General features: G+C 36.4%; 1 protein-coding gene across 1 annotated transcript in view; it reads left to right on the forward strand.

Moving 5' to 3' along the window:
• The window catches only part of LOC107543990 (ovostatin homolog 2-like), a 57249-nt gene extending 34142 nt beyond the window's left edge, over positions 1-23107 (forward strand). The window contains exons 27-36 of the mRNA XM_016221727.2: positions 772-843; positions 1684-1849; positions 2661-2872; positions 3830-4039; positions 4487-4611; positions 5746-5836; positions 6730-6798; positions 7427-7529; positions 8493-8566; positions 22556-23107. Of these exons, the coding sequence (XP_016077213.2) occupies positions 772-843; positions 1684-1849; positions 2661-2872; positions 3830-4039; positions 4487-4611; positions 5746-5836; positions 6730-6798; positions 7427-7529; positions 8493-8566; positions 22556-23107 (1674 nt within the window). The remainder of the gene's footprint in view (positions 1-771; positions 844-1683; positions 1850-2660; positions 2873-3829; positions 4040-4486; positions 4612-5745; positions 5837-6729; positions 6799-7426; positions 7530-8492; positions 8567-22555) is intronic.
• The last annotated feature ends 169 nt before the right edge of the window (positions 23108-23276 follow it).

Below are 23276 nucleotides of genomic sequence, written 5' to 3' on the forward strand. Positions count from 1 at the left end.
AGTTATTTCCACCTTGATAACTGAGCTCCTCAGAAATATTTTTTTCTGAAGAAGTGAGAAGTCACCTTTTGCTTAAATAAATAAAACAAGTTTTTGTTAGATCAGTGGATTCCAAATGCCATCTGAAAGGTATTTGCATCAGTATCACTAGAGCACTCATTAAAATTCATTTCCTTATATCTTGTTCCTGACTTTTTAAGTCAGAATCTCTTGTGTGGATACTGGTTTATTTTATAAGTTAAATAGGGTATTTTTAACCCTACCGAGGGTATTTTTATGCACAGTCAGTTTGCAAACCACATAATTTATAAGTGTTTTTCTAATTTTACACCGCAAGAATCCATGAGACCCAATCATTGTTACTTCCTAGGATACTTTTCCAGGGATGTTTAGGAAGCTTCTCAGCAGCTTTCTGTTCTATCCCATGAGAAAGTCTTTGTTTGCTTTTTCAAATTAATACCAAGTAAAGTAAAATATGGCTCTTCATATAAATTGCTTCAATTCCTGCTTAATGCCAGGCCACATAAATACAATTATATGTATCATTAAGTATACTCAAAATTAATTGTGTGTTTTATTTCATTATTACACTGGATCTTGATGAATTTTTGTTCAAACAAATTTAATTTAAAAATTACACATTTTCAGGTGTTTTTTCTAAATAATGGTCATTGTTTTCAGTATTTCTTTTATACCTTGGTTCACTTCAGAAGGATAGCTGTTCTTTTGTGCTCTACTATCCTGTATAACTCATTGTTCCTTTGTGTTGAGGGAGAAGAAGAGGACCTTTTCCTCACTGCGTACATTGTTAGAACATTCTTTGAAGCTGGGCTCAATTTTACGGTAAGAATTCCCATCATTTTTTAGTTTCAGCCAGATGAATGCATATTAAATAGACTGTGAAATAAGAGTGATTTGAAATTCTTACATTGGATGAAACATCAAGAGAAGATTTCATTCATTACCTCTCTTTAAGTTGATGGTACTCAAGCTCTTTTTCACGCATAGGAAGCTTTGATGAGCACTGTTGGGGTTTTCTCGAGGGAGAATATGCACATGCACACACGCAGACGTTTTTCATACTGTTTCAGGAATTTACAGATCTCCTGAAGTTCGGTCGTGAATTTCAGATTAAGAACCCATGCTCTAAGCACAAACATAACCTAGATTCTGTTTCTCTAACCAATTCAGTGTATAAACATTTCAACCTAAGTGTTGTTCACCTTGGCTGCCTCCCAACCCAAAGGTCAAATTATCTGATTGCACACTGTATTCCTGAAAGGAGATATTAGGAGCTTTCAGAGTCATTGTCTATCATCTTTAGAAATATAAGCTTCTATTTTAGGTATTAGAAAAACATATTTTATGTCTAAAAATAAATGTGTATTCTTTGCCACATATAAGAAATTTATGTTATTAACTAAAATATGGCAGATCAAATATAGGAACTGGTATTTTCAGATTATTTAAATTTTATTTCTCAAATACTAGTAATCCATTTAAAATTAATTTTATTGATATTTATAAAGTATAACATATGCATACATATGAGTCAGCTTGTATATAAAATATACTTTAAGGATATATAATATATGGTACAAAGGATGATTAGTTTAAGTATTCAGGAAGCTTACAAAGTGCTTAGGTATTATTTTAAAGTCTATTGGTTTTCTGCATGACTAGTTTTCTGCTGTACAACAAGGGCTCCTTTGCCTAGAGGAGGCACTGGAAAACGGTGTCACCAACGACAATCATCATGCAATCATAGCTTACACTTTTGCATTAGCTGGAAAAGAGAAGCAAGTGGAATCCTTGCTCCAGATCCTGGATCAATCTGCTACCAAAAAAGGTAATTATGATTATTTACTTTTGCTAATAGAGATGACCTTGGGAGTAAAGTGATGAAACTTACTTAGCAATCATATAGGAACACTCTCTGGACTAGTATATTTCTATTTCTCTTACTGAATTTCCGAATAGCTCTTTATCCTCAAAGAACATTATATACTTTCTGCTTTTTTCCCCCCCTGCTAGTTTCTTCTTAAATGAGTGAAATAAAGGAAATCAAGAATAGTGAACATACCATAGATATTAAAAACTGCTTGTAAAACTTAATCACATATAACTTTGGACCGTAGGAAGTTGCTATTTGAAGCTATATTTAGTTTCTTAAGCCTGCCATACAAAATACCACAACTAGATGGCTTAACACCAGAAATTTATTTTTATTTTTCATGGTTCTAGAGGACAGAATTCCAAGATCAAGGCGTCAGCAGGTTTGGTCTCTTCTGAAGCCTTCTTCTTGGTTTGCAGATGGCCATCTTCTCTCTCCACACTCACATTGCGTGTGTGTGTGTTTTCTGTGTACATGCATCCCTGGTGTCCCTTTCATGTGTCCAAATGTCCTCTTCTGATAAGGACACTAATTATATTGGATTAGGGCACATCCTAATGGCTTTGTTTTAACTTAATCACCTCTTTGAAGGCCCTATCTCAAAATACAGTCACATTCTGAGGTTATGGAGAGTAGGACTTGAACATATGAATTTTGAGGAATAAAATTCAGTCCATAACAGAGGCCAAGAATGGAACTTGCATCGTTCTTATGTGTAATCAGTTCTCTTCACAGGGACTGTGTGAAAATTCTTTCTTTTTCTCAGATAATGTGATCTATTGGGAAAAAGCTAAGAAACCTGGGACAAAGGCATCCCCATCCTTTATTCCTCGGGCAGTTTCTGCTGAGACTGAGAAAACTTGCTATGTGCTGTTGGCTGTCATTTCTCAAAACGCTCCTGACCTCCACTATGCTAGTAAGATTGTGCAGTGGCTCGCACAACAAATGAATTCCCATGGGCGCTTCTCTTCCATCCAGGTGATTGGTGTGGGTCTGATATTAATAACTATATGTTTCATGCAAAAGACACTATTCTACAATAATCTAGACAGCAAAGATAATCATAGAAAATACCTTCAAAGATAAAGGATATTTGCTGTTACAAATCCTGTTATATTCAGTCAACAATTATTTATTAGTCACTTCTTGTGTATCGGGGACTGTACTAGGAATTCTCTATATACAGATGAATAAAATGAGGCTCCTTTTCAAGAAACTTATGCCTGATTTATATCTCCATTTACATAGTAAAAATAGAATGTAAGTCTAGAAGAGATTGTTGTCATAAACACCAGAGTCTTTCTGATATGTTAGATATGTATGGTCAAAATACATGTCAACCAAGGAGTATTTTTCTTTATTTCTGTGGTATGCACATTGGGTAAAGCAGATGGAATGAACAAATAACAGAAGAAATAGTTATGAAAAACAATGATGTAATGTCTTTCCTTAACAGGAAAAAAATTTAAATTCAAAGAAATGCAATTTTATTTCCAAAGGGGAAAGTCTTCACTTCCCTCTTCACTTTCTTTCAGTCTTAGCTTCTAAGTAAAACCATGTTAGTGGATCTCCTAATAGCCTTTCCAGATGCTGACTTCTCTGTGTGGAGATAGTTGAATGTAAGCATTGTCCAAAGCAGCTTAATTATATAACACCTTAATTTTTCAGAAAAGATTTGGCACTGCTTTCAAAAGCAGAGATTATACTTCATATAATCCTTTAGAAAAATAAAATCTGATTAAGATTTGTTGAAGAAAATTAATTTAAATGGCAACAACTAACACAAGCAAATGTATTTTCCTATTATTTAGGATATTGTTTCTTGTTGTTCTATTGACCTGTTTTAGGAATGTGTCTATGGACTGATTTAAAGTTCACAGTTAAATATATTGCAGCATAACAGAGCTTGTATTGTTGCTTGTACTCTTCTTGCAGGACAATGACGTCTGCCTTCTTGCCATAACCCGTTACATGAAGCTAACATTCTCTAATGGTCAAAACAATGTCACCTTTAGCAGCAAAAATTCCAGTGAGACTTTCCAGGTTAACAATGACAACCGCTTACTGGTCCAATGTTCAGAACTAACAAAAGCATATGGAGATTATACAGTCGATGTGGAAGGGCAAGGTTACGCATTTATTCAGGTAATGGAAATCTGCCCGAGAGAGAGGTGAATGTTTGCCAGTGAAAAAGTCGGGCTCTCTGTTCAGTTATATATGAAGTGTTATTCTACCGTTTTGCATAATTCTGTGATTATTTCTACTCATTTTCTCATTGATAAGCTCTATTTAATAACCAAAAATGCAAGTTATTTTATAAAGAGTTATTTACTCTGAAGAATAACTGGGTAACTGGGAAGTTTCTTGAGGAATGTCACTATTAAAAAGTATTCTGATACTTTCATTAAATTATGTTGCTAAAGGTCTTGTGTATTCTGAAAACTAAACAATTACATTTAGCCTTAGTCCCTGATAAGTAGAATTATAAAATAAAGTACATTAATAATGAAGATAAGAGAAACAATAAGTCCTTTAGTTTTTACTACAGAATAAATGGATGGATTTTTTTAAATGGTTTGCTATGTTTTCTAGGCTACCCTTAGGTATAATGTGCTACTACCTAAGAATGAATCTGGATTTTTCCTTTCCTTGGAAATGGTAAAGAAAAACTGTTCAGATAGATTCCAGAGTAATTTTGACCTGACAGTAACCACCAAGTAAGTGTCCATTTTAATATCAACTCCCAGGTTAGAAAGAGAGTAATATATGTGTGTGTATGTATGTTTGTGTGTGCACATGTGAATATATATACACATATACTTATACACACATATATAGGTATATATATGTAGCAAAATAACAAAATATGAATGATGGTAACCATGATGAGTTTACTTGTAGGTGTGTAATTTCTATAGCATAGTCACTTTATGGCTTTCTGTATAGATACCACAATTTAGTACATCTTAAACTAAATCAGAGCTAGAATTATGCAAACATAATTTAGATGTATGCAAGTAAAATTTGTAAGCTTCTGCCACACTGATACTCCAGCATTGTTTCCATTTTTTTTGTATGGAAGTACTGTCAGTTTTGGGCAATAGAGATACTATTTTCCACCTAAAAACAAGCACATGTGGGCCTAGAGGAGAAAATCTACAAATGCTTATTTTATAACTATACAGAGTAAAATTTTAGTTTTTTATTTTTCAGAGTAGAAAAGCAAAATAATTAAGTAAAAATATAGATGCCAAAGAGTTTTAACCTTTGTTGATATGCAAAGAAACACTAAGAAAAATTAGTTTGGTGAATTTTCTTAGGATTTCTAAATGATAGTATCATGAACACCAGAGTTAATAAGAACCAAATACATTGTAGAACTCTTAACTTCATGTCTCAACTATCCTATCCAGTATTAAGGACACAGCCTAGAAGATCTCTGAGGGATACGTCTACCTTATGATTCTACCAACATCCCACTTTTTTAACAAAGATTTCCTTTAAGTTTTGTGCAAATCTAAGGCTACCATAGGTATATGTAAAATCAATTTTCAAGCTTTGTTTGTAAGTTCTGACTTTGAGACTTCAGGTAATCTTAAAGGCGGGGTTTGGGGAGATTCCAGGTTCAGATAATTCATTATTTACTCTAACTTACATTGCTTTGTATCATCTCATCCATTATCATTCTAGTTACGCCTATTCTAAAATGTTTAAGAATTACTTTCTTTAGGTGTTTTCAGCTATGCCTTTCCTCCAGACATACGGCTAATTAGTATGTATGTACCCACAACCTCACCATAAGTCACTTTGCTAAACTGATGTTTAACTAGTGTTTTGTTTTTAAATTTCAGACACATTGGAATGCACAATATTTCCAATATGGTCCTTGTTGATGTAAAAATGCTATCAGGATTTACTCCAGTCATGTCATCCATTGAGGAGGTAAATAATAGAAGCCCAATCTTTCAGCACAGAAAAAGGAATAGTGTAGAGATGAAATAACTGGTTAGCAAAACCAAGCTATGGAATTCTTCATTTAAATAAACTGATTCAATAGTTCACATTTTTATTTTTGCTGTAACTGGAGGAGTCGTGTTCTTAATTCATAGTAATTAGCAGGCATTATTTTTCATAATTTATAGGCTATTTCTTTTTCATTTGTTGTTTTGTTTGTTTGTCTTTTGGTTAATCCTCACCTAAGGACATTTTTTTAAAAAAATATGTTTTTATTGATTTTTAGAGAGAGAGGAAGGAAGAGGAATAGAGAGAGAGAAACATCATCCACCAGCTGCCTCCTGCACGCCCCCTACTGGGCATTGAGCTGGAAACAGGCATGTGCCCTGACCGGGAATCCAACCGGGGACCTATTGGCTTCTGGGTTGATGTTCAACCACCGAGCCACACTGACTGGGCCTGAGGACATTTTTTCTATTGGTTTTTAGAGAGTGGAAGGGAGGGAGGGGGAGGGCGGGAGATAGAGAGAGAGGGAGAGAAAGGGAGAAACATGGATGTGAGAGAGACACATTGACTGTTTGCCTCCTGTGTGCACCCTGACTGGAGCTGAGGATTGACCCTGCAACCCAGGTACATGCCCTTGACAGGGAATCGAACCAGTGACCCTTCAGTGCATGGGCTGATGTTTTAACCACTGAGCCACACCCTCCAGGGCTATAATTTAGTTCCCACTTGTGCTTATGAAAACATCATGGCACAAGGGAACATTCCATAAGATAGTTTCCTGACAAATTGGTTAAATAAAAATTATGAAGTATTTAATACTAGAATAGTATTTTTTAATATTTATCCCCAATCCTTCCCTGCTAATTTCTTCGAAGCTTGAAAACAATGGCCAAGTGATGAAGTCTGAAATCAAGAATGACCATGTTCTTTTCTACTTGGAAAATGTAAGTTGAGCAATAATTTTTTTCTTCCATGGTTTTTTTTTTTTCTTCTGAGGGTAATTGGATAAGTTTATTTCTTATAGATATACATGACAGGAGTTTCTCAAAAAATATGGGACGTTAAAGATTATCAGTGGTCTTCTATCCCAGTGATCAGCTTCTCCTTGTTAACTCTAATGTTATTTCATGTATGCCTTGACTACCTGACTAGATAATTCTCAAGTTTAGAAACATAATTTCCCTGTTTTTCTTTCCTCATGACATCTAATATAGTCTGGCCACAGGGTAGATGTATAATTCTTTTATAGTTTGTCTTGAACTACAGCAAAGGAGGCATGAGTTTTAGAGTCTTTTCTTTCTATGTGTACATCATTACCATTCACATGAATGCCTACATTACTGCTTTCAATTAAATTTCTTGCACCTCAGTATAAGCAATGGAACTTAAATTTTTATAGAATTTAATGTTACCTAACTAAATATTTAAGATTAAATCATTATGTAAAATTATGTAAGATATTGATATGCTGGATCTATTTAATTGGGTAGATCATGAACTTTAGGTGATAGATTTCTCCATGATTTTGTTTCCAGATCTGCCCTGATGTATTTGTAATTTGTGTCTTTGTAGGTTTCTGGTACAGCAAAGAGTTTCACCTTCTCTGTTGAGCAAAGTAACTTTGTGTCCAACATTCAGCCAGCCCCAGTCATGGTCTATGATTATTATGAAACAGGTAAGCAAGCCACAAACACACCCTAAAGCTATTGAACTTGGTATCTAAATCTAAGATTCCCTGAGCTACCAAATTTTCCAAAATCACCTTCAGTCTACAAAAACTGTACTATAAGTGATTTTACTTTATATATTGATTAAAAAAAATTTTTTTTTTTACTTCATGATATGTATTCTGACTGCACCAATTTCCAGTTACTAGAGTTTTTCAAACCTAGGCTCCTTCAGCTATAATGTGCAAGAGCATCCTTTTAACTTGAAATATAAATTATGCTAAGTATCAGGTCTTTTTTGTTGCTGTTAATGGCAAGACTTACCATTTCATGCTACCTCTATGAACTTCAATTTAAGAAGGGGAATGGGCAATATTCTGAAATGTTATAGAAAAATGTTGATAGATTAGGTTCCAAACCAATTACTAAGATGTTGTAGAGAACATAAAAAATTTCTCTGGATTGTTAGTGTTATTAGTTCCTTGTTAAATGTCACACAAAGTTTGTCAAGAAGTATTTGAATTCTGGCTCTGTCATTTACTAATAGAATATACTTCATCAAGTGCCTTAAACTTTTTTTCCAATCCTCACAGGAAGATATGTTTTTACGGACTTTTTTTTGGGGGGGGGCGGGGAAAGAGAAACAATGATGTACGAGAAAAACATCTATGGGTTGCCTCCTGTACATGCCCCCCCGGGGATCTAACCCACAGACTAGGTATGTGCCCTCACTGGGAATGGAACCCACAACCTTTTGGTGTGAGGGACAATGCTCCAACCAACTGAGCCACCTGGCTAGGGCAAGTGCCTTAAACTTTAATAAGATATTTTTGGATTTAGAAAACAGAGAAGTGATTGACTATTGCAAAATTACTGAAAAGATTAGACCTAATATATCTACAATTGTCTGACATGTCTGATTATAGAAAATTGGAGCTCTAATAAGGATAAGTTTTTCCTTCATTTTCTAGATGAGTATGCCATTGTTTATTACAATGTCGACAGTGCTTCAGTGCCCATGAGACAAAACAAAGCACAGGAAAAGGTAAGGAAATTGTATGTATCAAAAACCATTGAAAACGCATCTGGTAAGAAAGTGAAAACCTAAAGAGAAAGCAATGAATGAAACAAAGAGAAGTCTGGTGTTTTTCGAGGTTTGTATAGTTATGTGCACTAGGTGAATATTCTGATAATCATTAAGATTTTATTACTTTCTTCAAAATAACTTGAAAGAATATACAACTACTTGTGTGCTTTTTCATTTAAAAAAACACTCATTTTGTTTCATAAGTTGACAGATTGGTCATTATATATGTATGTACATATATTTATACATATTCATTCATATGTTACCTGTGGATGTATGTGTATACAGGTATGTTTGTATATCTATATATTTATGTATATATACATATGTTTTTAAATCCTAGATGGAAAGCTATTTGCTTTGAACAAACATTCTTCTGAGTCAAACCTGAAAGAAAGCCATGTATAGTCTGCAGCCTGCTATGACTTCTCAGATCTTATTTCTTTATTAATCATTAAATGCTGTGATTTCACATTTGAGTCCATAACTTTTTTTTCTTCCAGTACTTCATTCATAGTTTTCATCCTAGAAAACACAGGACTTCATTTGATAGCAAACGATTTGCTTCATTGTTGTCAATTCTGAATTCAAGTTTTCAGACATTATGACATACAGAAAACATGGAATACCCGACATCCAGAGAAAGAGAGAGAAAGTCAGGGTTGATGAGGAGTAGAGAAAGAGACAAAATTGAAGAGAACTTTGTGTGAGTTCAAGAAAGTAAATGTAACGACCAAAACACAACAAAAACATAGTCTTTTTAGTAAAAGGCCATCAAAGAATGAGGGGGTGTTGCTTAGAGTCACAAATTAACGGATGGGCTTACTGAATTGATGTTCATGGTTGAGAAGGTAATCCAAGGGCATTTTATTTAAAAATTTTTTTTTTTTCTGAGCTTATCACTAATTACTGAAAAGCAATGCTCAAAGCCTATCCTTTGCTTAATGTAACACTACTATGAATGCAGTGACTTAGTATTGAGAAGAGGGAACAGGAAGAAACCAGAGGAAACAGGGATGGAAATGAAAATAATTTCTCCATTAACTTTAACACAGGCTTCTGATTCTGCTAAGCTACTGCTGCTGACAAGAAAAACCCTTAGGTATATTTTCCAATTTTGGAGTGAAGAAATTTGGAAACAGAGGGTCCTAGATTCTATCAATATTCAACAACTTTAAAATATAGTGTTTAGACTTATTTATTTTTGTAGCCTCCCTTATAATAATACCTAAATTATAGCTGACCCTGAATAAATGGCTTATCATAGATGAACTGTTAAGGTCTATCCATGTCTGATGCTACAAAAGTTTATTTTACTGTGTTAAGAATTTCTTCATACCATTTCAGTTCTCCTGTTTTACCAAAACATGGCACATCACATGTGTAGATAAAACATCATTATTCATATTTTTTTAAAAACACCCCAGGCTTGAACAAAGTAAACTGGCAAAGAAAATAGATCCAGAGACATGGAAGCATGGAACAGACTGAAGAATCTCAGAGAGAAGGGGAGGGGGAGAGATTAAGCAAAGAATTTATATGCATATGTGCACAGCCTAAGGACACGGACAATAGTGCTGTGAAGACCTGGGGTGGGAGCAGGGTGGAGGGGGTCGATGGGGGAAGTAACGGGGGACATCTATAAAATAAAAACACCCCAGCTCTGTAGCTATTCAAGGATTCCGCTCAAAGAAAAATGTGACTCTTCTAGTACATTTTGTACTAAAGGGTCAAGAAAAAGGAAGGGAATTTACTCTATGGTAAATACTTTCTCTTGATGGGAAATCTTTTCTTTCTTTTTCCGAGCGTAAGTAATCATTTCTGAGTCCTCATTTTACTTGATATGTATTCAGTATTAGTCTGTTCACATAATAAAATTGTTCCTCAAATTATAAGCAAGCAAGGAGACTTTGCAGAGTCAACTACTTGCTGCATCTCAAGGCACAGAGAGTCTGGGATTTAATGTTTACATTTGAAAATTTTCTTGGTGTCACAATGAGTATGCCAGGTAACAGGAACTGAGATCAAAATATCTTTGAAAGAACTGAAGTGTTTTGCATGGCGGAGTGACCTATCTGATTGTGTTTAAAAATGATCGCCTGGCTTCTGTGTTGAGAATGGGCTGTAGGGGTGCAGAGTAAAAGCAAGGAGACCTGGTAGAGGCCATTGTAATAATCCAGGTGGAAAATAATGGTGGCTTGGCTTGGACCAGGGTTGTAGCAGAGAGGATGGTAACAATTAATCAGATTCTAAGTGTATTTTGAAGACAATACCAATAGGGTCTCTCTCTCTCTCTCTCTCTCCTCTTTCTACCACGGATCCAAACACTGGCTGCGAGGCTCCAGCACTTTGCCACTTTTCTGTAAATGCCTTAATGCCTTGCAAAGAAAGGAAGAAACATTCTAGATACAAACTTATTTCTTAATATACTAATGTTTAAAAGACAGGGTGAAACAACAGGCATATAGATCAATGCAACAGTACAGAGACCCCAGAAACAGACCCACGCCATTATGGTCAGTTAATATTTGACAAAGGAGGCAAGAGCATCCAGTGGAGTAAGGACAGTCTCTTCAATAAGTGGTGCTGGGAAAATTGGACAGATACATGCAAAAGAATGAAACTAGACCACCAACTTTCACCATACACAAAAATAAACTCAAAATGGATAAAAGACTTAAATGTAAGTCACAAAACCATAAAAATCCTGGAAGAAAACATAGGCAGTAAAGTCACAGACATCCCATGTAGTGGACTTTTCACTGATACATCTCCTAGGGCAAGAGAAACAAAGGAAAAAATAAACATATGGGACTACATCAAACTAAAAAGCTTCTGCACAGCAATAGAAAACAGCCTCAAAACACAAAGGAACCCCACGGTCTGGGAAAACATATTTGCCAAGGATGAATCTGATAAGGGGCTAATTTCCAAAGCGTACAAAGAACTCATAGCATTCAGCAAGAGGAAGACAAACAACCCAATTAAGAAATGGGCAAAGGACCTGAATAGACACTTCTCCAAAGAGGACATACGGATGGCCCAGAGACACATGAGAAAATGCTCAACCTCCCTAATCATCAGAGAGATGCAAATTAAAACCACAATGAGGTATCACTTCACACCTGTCAGAATGGCTCCATCAACAAATCAACAAGCAACATGTGCTGGCGAGGGTGTGGAGACAGGGGAGCCCTGGTGCACTGCTGGTGGGAATGCAGACTGGGGCAGCCACTATGGAAAACAGTATGGAGGTTCCTCAAAAAATTAGAAATGAAGCTGCCGTTTGACCCAGTGATTCCACTCCTAGGAATGTAACCTAAGAATCCTGAAACATTCATCAGAAAGAATACATGCACCCGTATGTTCGTAGCGGCACAGTTTACAACAGCTAAGATCTGGAAACAGCCCAAGTGCCCATCAGTGGATGAGTGGATAAAAAGCTGTGAGACATTTACACCATGGAATACTATGCAGCTGTAAAGAAGAAGAATCTCGTACCCTTTGGGACAGTATGGATGGACCTGGAGAAAATTATGCTAAGTGAAATAAGCCAGGCAGCGAAAGACAAACATCACATGATCTCGCTTATATGTGGAATCTAAAGAACTTAATAAACTGATGAACACAATAGATTCAGTGACATGGAAGCATAGATGAGACTGATGAATGTCAGAGGGATGGAGGAGGGCGGGTGGGTGCAGGGGGAGAGAGTAACCAAAGAATTTACATGCATATATGCACAACCCAAGGACACGGACAATGGTGGGGCGAGGGACTGGGGAGGGGGAAGGGACGGAGTGGAACGGGTCATTGGGGAGAAAAAGGGACATCTGTAATATTTTAAACAAAAATTAAATTAAAAAAATAAATGAATAAATAAAATAAAAAAATAAAAGGGTGAGTAAATCTAACTTCCTTTGGGCTACAACAAAAGTAATAACTTTTTTTTATATGCAAAGGGACTAGTTTCATTTATCACAAACCTTACCCAACAAAGTGCATTCGTTCCCAGCCACACTCTTACTGAACAGTCTGCCTCTGCTGGTGAAAGATTCTGAAAATGTTTATAACTTGCTGTGACAACTTTGATATCAAACACAAAACAAGTTTATGAACACATCTTTTCAGAATCAGTAATGTAGAAGAGAGGACCGTGAGCGCGCTGGCCCGACGGTGCCCTGCCACAGGCACACGCCCCCCGGGCCTCTCACACAGAGGCCTGGAGGGAGAAGGCCGCGGGTGCGGCTCCCGTCTGCTGCGTGACACATGCCCGCCTGCCAAGGCTGCGGGTGGAATTCTCCATAAGAAAAGTCCTGCAGAGGGAAGAACACACCCTCATTTGTTTCGTGACTCATAGTAAGCTCCTGGCAGATGATCCCTAAGGCCTTTAGCCTCTGTCTAAGAAAAAACATTGCCTAACGCTGAATGTTATGTAAAGTCCGGAGAGTCAAAGGTTGCAAAATGGTTAGTGTTCTTTCCAGACATTCTCTGTTTCCCCAATGTTAAAAACTGGTAACCAGCACCCAAGGAGCCCTACTTTAAGGAAAGTGAAGCACGAAAGGTGGAAAGGACATAGGGCAGATGCTCTACTCCAAAAGCGACTTGGGAGCTGAGAATAGTTTTTCATTAAAACTGGAAACATAATTTATTTTTTTTATCTTTTATTTTTACTTTTCACAAGTATGTATTACCTACTTATTTAAGAGCATGGATTGCCTAATACTCTTCAATCATTTTTCATGGTAGATAAAGTTATGTGGATATAAAATGTGTTTGTACATTATATATATAAATATTTAGTGGAAATAAACACACACCCTATTTATTAATGGCACTATTGCAATATATTCACAGACTTGGACATATATCTTATTTCCTTTTATCTTAAAAATGACTTGCGGATATACTATAGGGTTAATACAACTGAGATTACAATTTGAAGAGAAATAAGAATTAAAGACCCTTCATACCATAACCACGTGGGCAGAAGGAAAGTAGTACTCTGAGGAAAATGCATGACTTCAAATATGATCACCAAAGAAATACTACAAATGTCTCTGACTTGCTTTGCGAAATCAAAAATAATATTACAAAAAGCTAACTGAAAGAAACTTGAGTGAATTAATAAAGATCAAAGTAAAAATAAATAAAACGGAAGAGCTAACTAAAAAAGCAGCAAAACCTAAAAGCAAATTCTTCCAGAATAAATATTAACAATTAACCCCCTCACAAAACTGTAAAAATAGAGAGCCTGAAAACATTATGACTAGAAAGAGTACATCCGTTATGCCTATCAAAGCCACAAAAACTCTCTGAGTGGGAAACAATCTCAGTTGCCCGGGACTGGCTGGCTGGTGCCTGTTATCCTCAGATGATTAAGAGGGGCCATTTGCTCTCAAAAGTCCTAAAATGGGAAATACAGTGAATAGTTTAGAGAGTTGGAGACTTCCAATAAGATCTCAACTATCCTAGCACCTCCACTTCATTTTATAATGCCAAAAAACGAGAGGTAGGATTCCACAAACAAAAACTGACATCAATTCAATTGACTATAGATAAGATGTTCTAAATAAAATGCTATCAAATATAATCTAGGAATACAGCAAAAAAACAAGTTTTGTTTACAAAATACAAGTGTAATTTAATATTTAGACATCTTTTAATACAACCTATATCAACAATTTACATTCATTGGTTTCTTCACCAATCAAATTAAAGTTCCTGTTAAAAAGGCAATTCTCAAACTTAGATTTTACTCTTAGACTTCTAACTGTGCTGGTGACAAGTAAACAGAGGGTCAATGTAGAAAACATTAACGTATATTTATAATGTTCCAGTATTTGAAAGGAAAAGTAAATGTATTCGGAATGCACCAATCAGAAGTTAGTGAAAGAAAATTCACAAATATTTTCAGTTGGCTGATCTAAAAGCAGTGCTTATTTCAGAAAATGAAGGATATTTGAAACAAGTTTTTCCTGGAAAAAATGGGGGGAAAAAAGTTCAAATTAATTGTACAGCCCTGTGTATTTCTGGGAAGCTGGAAGTTTGGATAAAATACATATTTTAGAAACAAAGTGTAAAAAGAAACATTTTCCTAATTGGCCAAAAGAGTTTGTTCTGCACTCTAATAGTATCCTACAGAACAATTCAATGGGCTAAAGTTAAGATTTGTAAGAAGACTTTCCATCCCAATACTAGGAGAGAGCGTGCGTGTAGAGAAGAGAGAAAGACACAGAAGGCTGAGGAGAAGCAGCGAGCAGAGAAGCACTGACCTTTCCTCCAGCCTCAGGGATGCCTGAGGATTTGGTCTTCGCTTAAATTCTCCTTGACACGCCAACTCAAATAATGCATGAGCACATCAGATCTAAGATAAATGAGAATCTGGTCGGGGTTCCCAGTACTCACTGGCAAGTTTATTGAGTAAAGGGTAACTCGTTGTGATGAGACATGAACACCAGAGCAGAGGGCCAGCCACACATGCCTGGGATGGCTATCAGGAAAGGTGACGTGACTAACAAAACATAAAAACTTAAAGTACTCAGAACTGATGTCTGACCTGAGCTGAAGGGGTCTGAGGCGACTCAACCCTGTCTACCCTGACCTTGTCACCACTAGTGTCCTAATTGCTACATGATTTGGGGATGTCAGAATGTCATTCTGAAAAACCTTTGCGCTGCTGTTCCTGAAAAGTTGTTTTGCCTGTCCTGCATATTTTCACAAAGAAAGTAAACTTGGGCAGGGTGAAGCATTTGTGGCTCATGGGTTTCACTGTTTGTATGAACCTAAGGCCACAGCTGCTGCTCAAACCAAATAAGCATTGCAAAGAAACAAACAAAAGTACTAGGAAATGAGAATTATTCAGTGACTAGGGCAGACTGAGCACTCACATAGCTCTTCACTTCTTCCATTACATGGTGCAACATTTTGAAAAATCCATTTTGTGGAGCAGGAACACCTTCATTAAAATACACTTAATTATATTATCAATCCTACTTAATTTAAAACTTAGAACATTGTATTATTTCATTGTCCATTTTTAAATCACTGAAAAATTGTCATGTTGGTGTGCTCTCCAGATCAGTAGAACTTTGGGAAATTTCAAGTCTTACAAACCACTGCCTTTTACTCCTTAGGGTTACCAAGTTGAGGAAAAGTTTTTCAAGGAGGCCTCCTCTGACATAAAGATGGATGTGCATCTGAGGGATGAATCTGGCTCACAAATTGCTGTCGGCCATACCTCTTTTCTAGAACGGTGGCGGGGTTTCCTTAGTATCTTGTCTGTTCTCAACTCACACACTGTCCTGGTCACTCTCAGAATGCAAAGATGTTTTTACCTCTTGACTCTCCAGCTTCAAGTTTGACTCTTCGTGAGTAACAAGCCCTGAGGGGAAAATAGCAAACATCAGTTTTTCTTCACTCAGTGGTATTTCAGATCAAGACCCATGCATACAGGACTATATACATAAAAGGGTAAATGTATGCATGAATAATTTAATTGATAGTGGCTAGGAACCTGAAATAGGTTGGAGCAAATACAAGAAACCAAGAACAAAATGAATTATCTCTCACATCCCATCTAGACCCCTTTACCTGACCCCATTTATCTTATAAAACCTCTTGTAGAGGCAACTAAACCTGATGAAGTAGCTTCAGGGCCATCAATCCTTCCTGCCATTCCTTTGTCTTGTTTGCTGGCATCTCCAATAACATTTGAACATTTTCTTGGATTTCATAGTTTTGTAAAAGCTTTACCAGGAATAAATTGGCAAGGACAGGTTTACCTGATAATAGAGAGAAAAATACCGAAGACTGGAGCCTCCTAGGAAAGTACATTTCACCAAAGAATATTTCTCTTAATCAACATGCACTAAAGCCCCACTTTATGGATTAGAGTTATGGCACCAGTGGGGTGGAATGGAGAACAAAGAAGCAGGAACAAAATTAGAAGATATAGGCTTGTGTTCAGCCTTGATTTTTTTCACTTAACCAGATTAGAAAAGTTTTGAAAAAGTCAATCAGAAAATATTAATAATACTAAAGGCAACAGGTAAAACAATAAAAACCACAAATTCTAAAGAGAAGAACAATGTTGTGAAAAGCAAACCTTTAGGGGAGATAATCTCGTTGGAGTATGTTCAAAGGAACGCTCAATGATTCTGGAAAGTAAAATTCAGGAGATTTTCACTTTGATAAGATTTTTGAGCATAAGGTTGCCATTCAGATTTTGGCATGGTAGATGATTAAATCTGCCATTTGTGTGAGACTCTTTTTTTGCTAAATAATGTTGCTCAGATTTAAGTTTCATCCAATAGATTTTAGTTGGAATATTCACAGGCAATTAGGTCACAGGCCACTACAGTTAAGTTGGAGAGAGTTTTAGAGTCTATAGTTTTCCCTCTGTGATAGTGTCCAATATTGGGTTTGTGACAAATCCAATACGGCAGCAGTGAACTCGTGCTTCATCCTTATATTACCATAATCCTCACAAGTTCATTTACGGTTGTATGTAATTTTCTAGAGCTCACACACATATTAGGTAGTGAGGTCATTCAAGCCACTAATACCTTCTTCCTGCAACAAGTCTTCCACCTAACACAGGCCCTGCGCACGGAGTTACTAGCACTGTCACCGTCAAATGGGAATTTTCTCTCGGCATCTCATGGATGCTTGTTTGCCCTAAAAGAATTACACAAACTTGACAATAGTTTTCTGCTCTTGGGTGGCAAGCACTCCATTTCTGAAATCGAAAAAGAGAGACTTCCACCAGGAGGATGCACTTTTTAAGAGCAGCAAATTGAATCAATGCAAATGGAGGGATTAAATCATATGCAATCAAGTAATTAGATCAGGCGCACAAGGCTCACAGAACCCCTGATAATCTAATCAAAGCTTCAGACTCTTTAAACATAAAGATTTATATCCTCACTTTCTTGTAAGTGCATACATTTTCTAGGGCCTCATATAATCCCTGAAGCTCATTATGAAACAGTGATGTTTAAAAATCCCTGATAATTGAATTTTTCCTGGAGAGTCTAGTGTCTAAACACAGTCATATTTATCCTGCACCTAAAGTTTAGGAAGATTTGTAGTGGTGCCTAAAAAAAATTGAGTATAACTATATTGAGAGGCCAACTGAAAAAGAGATCTTCAGTTCAAACTCTAGAATCTGGATTTGAAAAATAGAATATAACTTGGCATTGTGGTGGCAACTGTAAAATATTTGATAAATTCCTAAGGATTTTTCTTTTTTTTACTCTGTCGAGTGATAGAGTGACAGTTTTTCTTACTCAGCTCAATAGTTTTTTGTTTGTTTTGAACAAATCAGTCAAAGGTTCTACAGAGAAATCAACTACAGGTGGTGTCTGCCACCCAGGAGTTCCTGGAAATCCTGACATCAGGGAGCAATGTGCTATTTTGTGCCTAGGGTTGTTTGAACACAAAGTTTTATCTTTAGGCAGAGGTGAAAGACATTCCAATGCCCATAATATTAAGTGTTGGTTTGGTGTTGTGTTTAGAAGGTAAAATAAGGATTTGTGGATTCCTTTGACTGGTTTTTGTCTCTTGCTGTCCTTAATTTTTTGCCCCATTGTGGTAAAAAAAAAGAAAAGAAAGCACAACATTACAATTTGTCCTTGAGAAAGAAGTTACTTTTAAATAGGGAAAAGTACTTTCTAAATCTCTCCTCAGTTCTTTATAAATCTGGCCTTTCAGAAACTTGTAAAGGTCATTGACTTTTTTCTAAAGGATATGCAGGAGGAAGTAAACTAATGTAAACAAGTGTAATTTTTTAAAAAACTGAAAATAGTACTCAATTTAGTCTTCATTCATTCGGGAAGTAAATGATTCAATTCTTTGTTACAAGAACAGGATTTCTTTTAGAAAAGTAACTATTGAACAAAACTTCAGAGTCTCTAATTTTTCTATATAACCAATGTCTTTTAAGTGACTAAAGAAGTTGCTTATTAAGAAAAATCGTATGTCCATTACTACAGTATTACTGAGAAATAAAATCAATTTCTGCAAAGGCTTTTTTCCCCATGGCACTCAGTCTCCTAAAATCTTCCTTACTTGACTTTCAGCTAGTAAGCCAAGATCAAAAACAGCCTAGAATAATGTACATTCAGCTAGGAACAAAATCTCACAAGATATTGAATCAATCTCTTTTGTCTTCCAAGTTGTTTTTTTGTTTGTTCGTTTGTTTGTTTTAGTATGCATATCCTGGATGCCTCCCTAGGGTCCACCCACGCTGCTTTGTCACTGCATGAGTAGCAGGTGACTGAAAGGACTGAGGGGTGGCTGACACTATGAAAGGGATCCAGCCCCATGAAGCAGGTCAGCAGCCCTTCAGGTAGAGCAGGAGCCCTGATCTAGTCCTTCCTGCCTTTGCAGTGGTTATGCCAGGCACCAGCCTAGAAAGATAAGGTTAATTCTATATTAGCATGATTGTCATGGGTCTGTCACAGTTCCTTTAAAATAGTTCATCTTTCTTATCAAATCAGAATCAAAATACATATGTTAATAAATTATGTTAAAAATGGTTGGTAAAGATGAGAGATCATAGTAAGCATCATCCCTAATAAAATTTTGCTTCAAGAAACCTTACTTACTTACTTACTTTTAACATATGTTAAAAATGGTTGGTAAAGATGAGAGATCATAGTAAGCATCATCCCTAATAAAATTTTGCTTCAAGAAGCCTTACTTACTTAAATTGCATTTCTTAAATTGTACTCTATGATAACTCTTATCAATGCTCAATCAAAAAATAACAACTTAAAGTGTGTGTCTATTTTGGAGCTTTTATCTTACTATCTTTTTATTTCTATAATGTTGTCTTAAGCAAAGCCCTTCACCTATTCGAAGAACTGAAAACATCACTTTTGCCCAGTTTGCTAACTCTTTCTAAGACTCTCCTCTTTTACATCCAAAAGATAACCTTTTAATTTAAAAGAAAGCGTTGGCAGAGGAAGTCAATGGGGAAAAAAGGGGGGACATCTGTAATACTTTCAACAATAAAGAGAAATGTAATAAATAAATAAATAAATAAATAAATAAATAAATAAATAAATAAATAAATAAATAAAAGCAAAGTGTAACGTCTTTATTCTTAGAAATACCTTTTCTATTTGTTAGTATGCTTTGGGAGACAGGTGATATTTATTTTGGATCATTTTCTCTGACCATCAAAATTATTTCCTTTTCAAATCTCTTTCAACTATTACTATCCTGTTCTCAGTTCTTCTTATTATCTAGGTCATTAATTCTGTTTTGAGCCAGGCTTAATCTATTTTTATTTTAAATTAATGCTTGTTTTTTAATGATTTTTTAACTCAATACATTTCAATATATTTATTCTATCATCTTACTTTCCATTGTATCCCCTTTTTAAAATAAACATATACTTGAGTAATTGTTGTACATAATTTCTATCCTTAGTAAATGTTAGGCACTAACAAAACTCTCTTTTGTTAACATGTTTTCTTTATCTTTTTAGTACTATGATTTTTCTTTCTATATAATACTGACTTAAAGCCATAAAACAAAACTACAGACAAATCTCATTAACATAGACTTATTAATCCCTTAAAAAGCTTTTAAAATATATATTTTTTAGAAGGAAGTATGCTTTCCTGCAGGAATTAAAGAAAAATTTAGTATACGGAAATCAGTAATGTTATCTGTTTATGTAAATTAAAACGAATTAGAAAAGAAAATTATCAGATGACAATCCTGATAGGAATTAAAGGGCAATAAATAAATGTTCTGCTAACCCCAGTATTTAAATCCTCAGTCAAACCCCCTCCCTGTCTTGTGACGCTACTGATTTCCCTTGCTCAGCCTTTTTTTCATACACTTGCCATTTCCTGACATATTGTATAAAGTACTTGCTTGCTATATTTGTTGTTTATTGCCTGGCTCCCCTTGCTGGAATATAAAGCAGAGCTGTTTGTCATGTTGGTCCCTGCTCCTTCTCAGTGAGAATTATTTCTGGGAATAGCGAGCATCCAGTGATTATTTGTTGAATAAATGGCTAAAGAATTGTGCCCACGAGACATGGCACTTGCTTCTCATTAAAAAGTGAATAGAGAAGCAAAGGTTTAAGGTGAGGAAGTTAGCGAGCTACGTGCCCATCGGAGGGAAGAGAAATGCAGGCGCAGGGAACAAAAAGTACAGCCTTGAGGGCAGGGAGGCTCTCAGGGGCTGGGGGGGAGCAAGGGGCTCGGCAGGGACTGGGGATCACCGTCGGGGAGGGTGTGTGCAGCCAAGGAAGATGTCATTGTCTGGGACAAGCCTGCCACTGATGACTCAGAGGAGGAACATTAGCTGGGTAGAACATTAATTCGCCATAGGGCAGTTTTTAATGATGTGCCTGAAGAAAAAATTCCTGCAGTCTGAACGATTCAGTTGACAAGCCCTCTGGCCTGATCTCTGAATCAGGATGGTGGCATTAAACAAGAGTCTTTCTAATCAAACAAAAAAGAGCACATCCCTATGTTCTTTTTTGTCATTGTCTTCACTCTCAGAATTGCTGGCCCGAAATCCTTAACAGATGGGCATGTGTCCTTTAAGCTCCAGAATTTTCCAGCCTGCTCTCTACCAGGCCAAACTGAAAAGGAGAAAAAATTATACAGAAAACCAGCAAGTTATCATGAAAGGTAAAAGATCACAACCAGTATTCCTGGTTCTTTTATTAAAAATCTTGCTACGAATGTCTCGTGTATTAGTATGAACTTTAACTTTATTGTACATATGCTGATGATTCTAACTCTACCTCCCCCAGTGTATGCTGCGGTGGCAAGTACACTTTCATGCTCCCCACTCACAGTTGCTCAACCCTCTGTAAATATATTTTTCTTGGGAAATAACAGTCGTTCAAAAATATGTTCAAAGGTAATAATGTCTTTCATAGTTTTTTAAATAGTTTTATTTTGGAAAAAAATTAAAAATTTGTTATATAATTAACATTATATCAGAATTACCAGCAATTACAAAGTCAGCTCTTTTTCATATTTTATTATTCTCTGTTCCTACTAAACACTATTATTAGAGTCAGAATTTAGATTTTGGTCTGTTGTTTCTTTTTCATACTGCAATAAATAAAGTTTTTGATGTTGTGATAAAGTCTTCATGTTTACCACTTTTGATAGATGTGTAACATTCTACCAAAGGAAGTATAGGACATGTATCTTAATTTTTATTAAACATTTCCACTCATCTAAGATTTTACTAATATTAATTTTTGCTTCAGTGAATGATTTAGTATGTTCATGTTTACTCTTTGTGTGGGAATTTCTTGACTGAGTCAGTTATACTTGGTGCTCAAAACCATGGATCTTGCACATCAATTATGTATGACAAATGTCTCCTACACAAAGAAAAGTTTCTAAGATAAAAATCAGCAATAACTGGAAAGGCAGTTTTCCTAATACTAACCGACACTTGTATAGCACCCACTGAAGGCCAGGTACTTTCTAAGTGCTCTACATATGTTAATCAACGTAATCCAATGATAGGAGAATTATTATTAAGCCAACTTTACCGATGAGGAAGCTGAAGCATGGAAAGTTTATGTAATTTGCCCAAAATGACACAGTAAGTGAATGACCTGAAATTCTATCCCAAGCAGTTTGACAGTGGAGTATTCTCTTAACCGCTACGCTGTGCTGCTTTGAGCAGTTAAAATATTCCCCTATTGTATTTCAGATTGCTTCCTTTTCCAGGTGCTTTTCTTTCTTTTATAAATGTTACTTTAGCCCAGAAAAGATGCCAAGTTATTTATTTGTTCTTTTGCTAAACAAATGGGTACTTTTCACCCATTTTGGAGTTTTCTGTACTTATTGTAGCAGTGGGTGAGGGAAAGAACTACAATTTTCATTTAAAACCCCACCTCTTCCCTTCTCCAACTCTTGTCAATGTTTGCATTGTCCCTGAAAGTTCCAATAGAATAGAGCAGAGGGGCAAGGAGGTGACCAGCAGCTCAAGTTTCAAGGCCAGGAGAACCAGGGGGAGGGCGTCCAGGCCGGCTCCAGGGCCAAGACCCCAGGAGGAGAACTGAGCAATCTTTTTAGAAATCCAGAAAAAGCTATTCCTTCAAGCAGGACTAATAGGATGGCATCTAATATTTTTGGATCAACTGAAGAACCTCAGAACATACCTAAAAGGACCGATTCCCCAGGAGGGAAAGGAAGTGGCATCTTTGATGAATCAACCTTTTCGGAACCCACCTTTGTGGGAAGAGCAGTGATATTTTGGGGGTCCCAAGTAGCTGCCATTTCACCCTTGGCATACCCAAACAAACCCAAGGACCATGTGTCCTGTTATGAAGGAGAAGACTCAAAATTGAACCTAAAAGCAGCAAGGAGCACCTCTACCAGAAAAGAGCTGGGTGAGAAAGGTGGCAGAGAGAAACAGCTCCCAGGGGCCGAGCCCATGGGACAGGGTGACAGCCAGGAGCACAGCCTGGGCATCAGCCTCACTCTCACAACAGGGTCCTGAAACACTTGAGACCAATCCAGCATCTCCTTCTACTAAGAGAACTTAGTAGAAGTGCTTCCGTGTAACCAGACAAAATACTCAAGAGGCAGGACCACAAATATTGTAGTTTCTTTCAGTCCAAACGAGCAGCGGTGGGGAGGGGCCTGTCGTGTATCCCAACCACTGCTCA

Source organism: Miniopterus natalensis, chromosome 2 (genome assembly GCF_054644295.1).
Source record: "Miniopterus natalensis isolate mMinNat1 chromosome 2, mMinNat1.hap1, whole genome shotgun sequence".
In the NCBI taxonomy this organism is placed as follows: Eukaryota; Metazoa; Chordata; class Mammalia; order Chiroptera; family Miniopteridae; genus Miniopterus; species Miniopterus natalensis.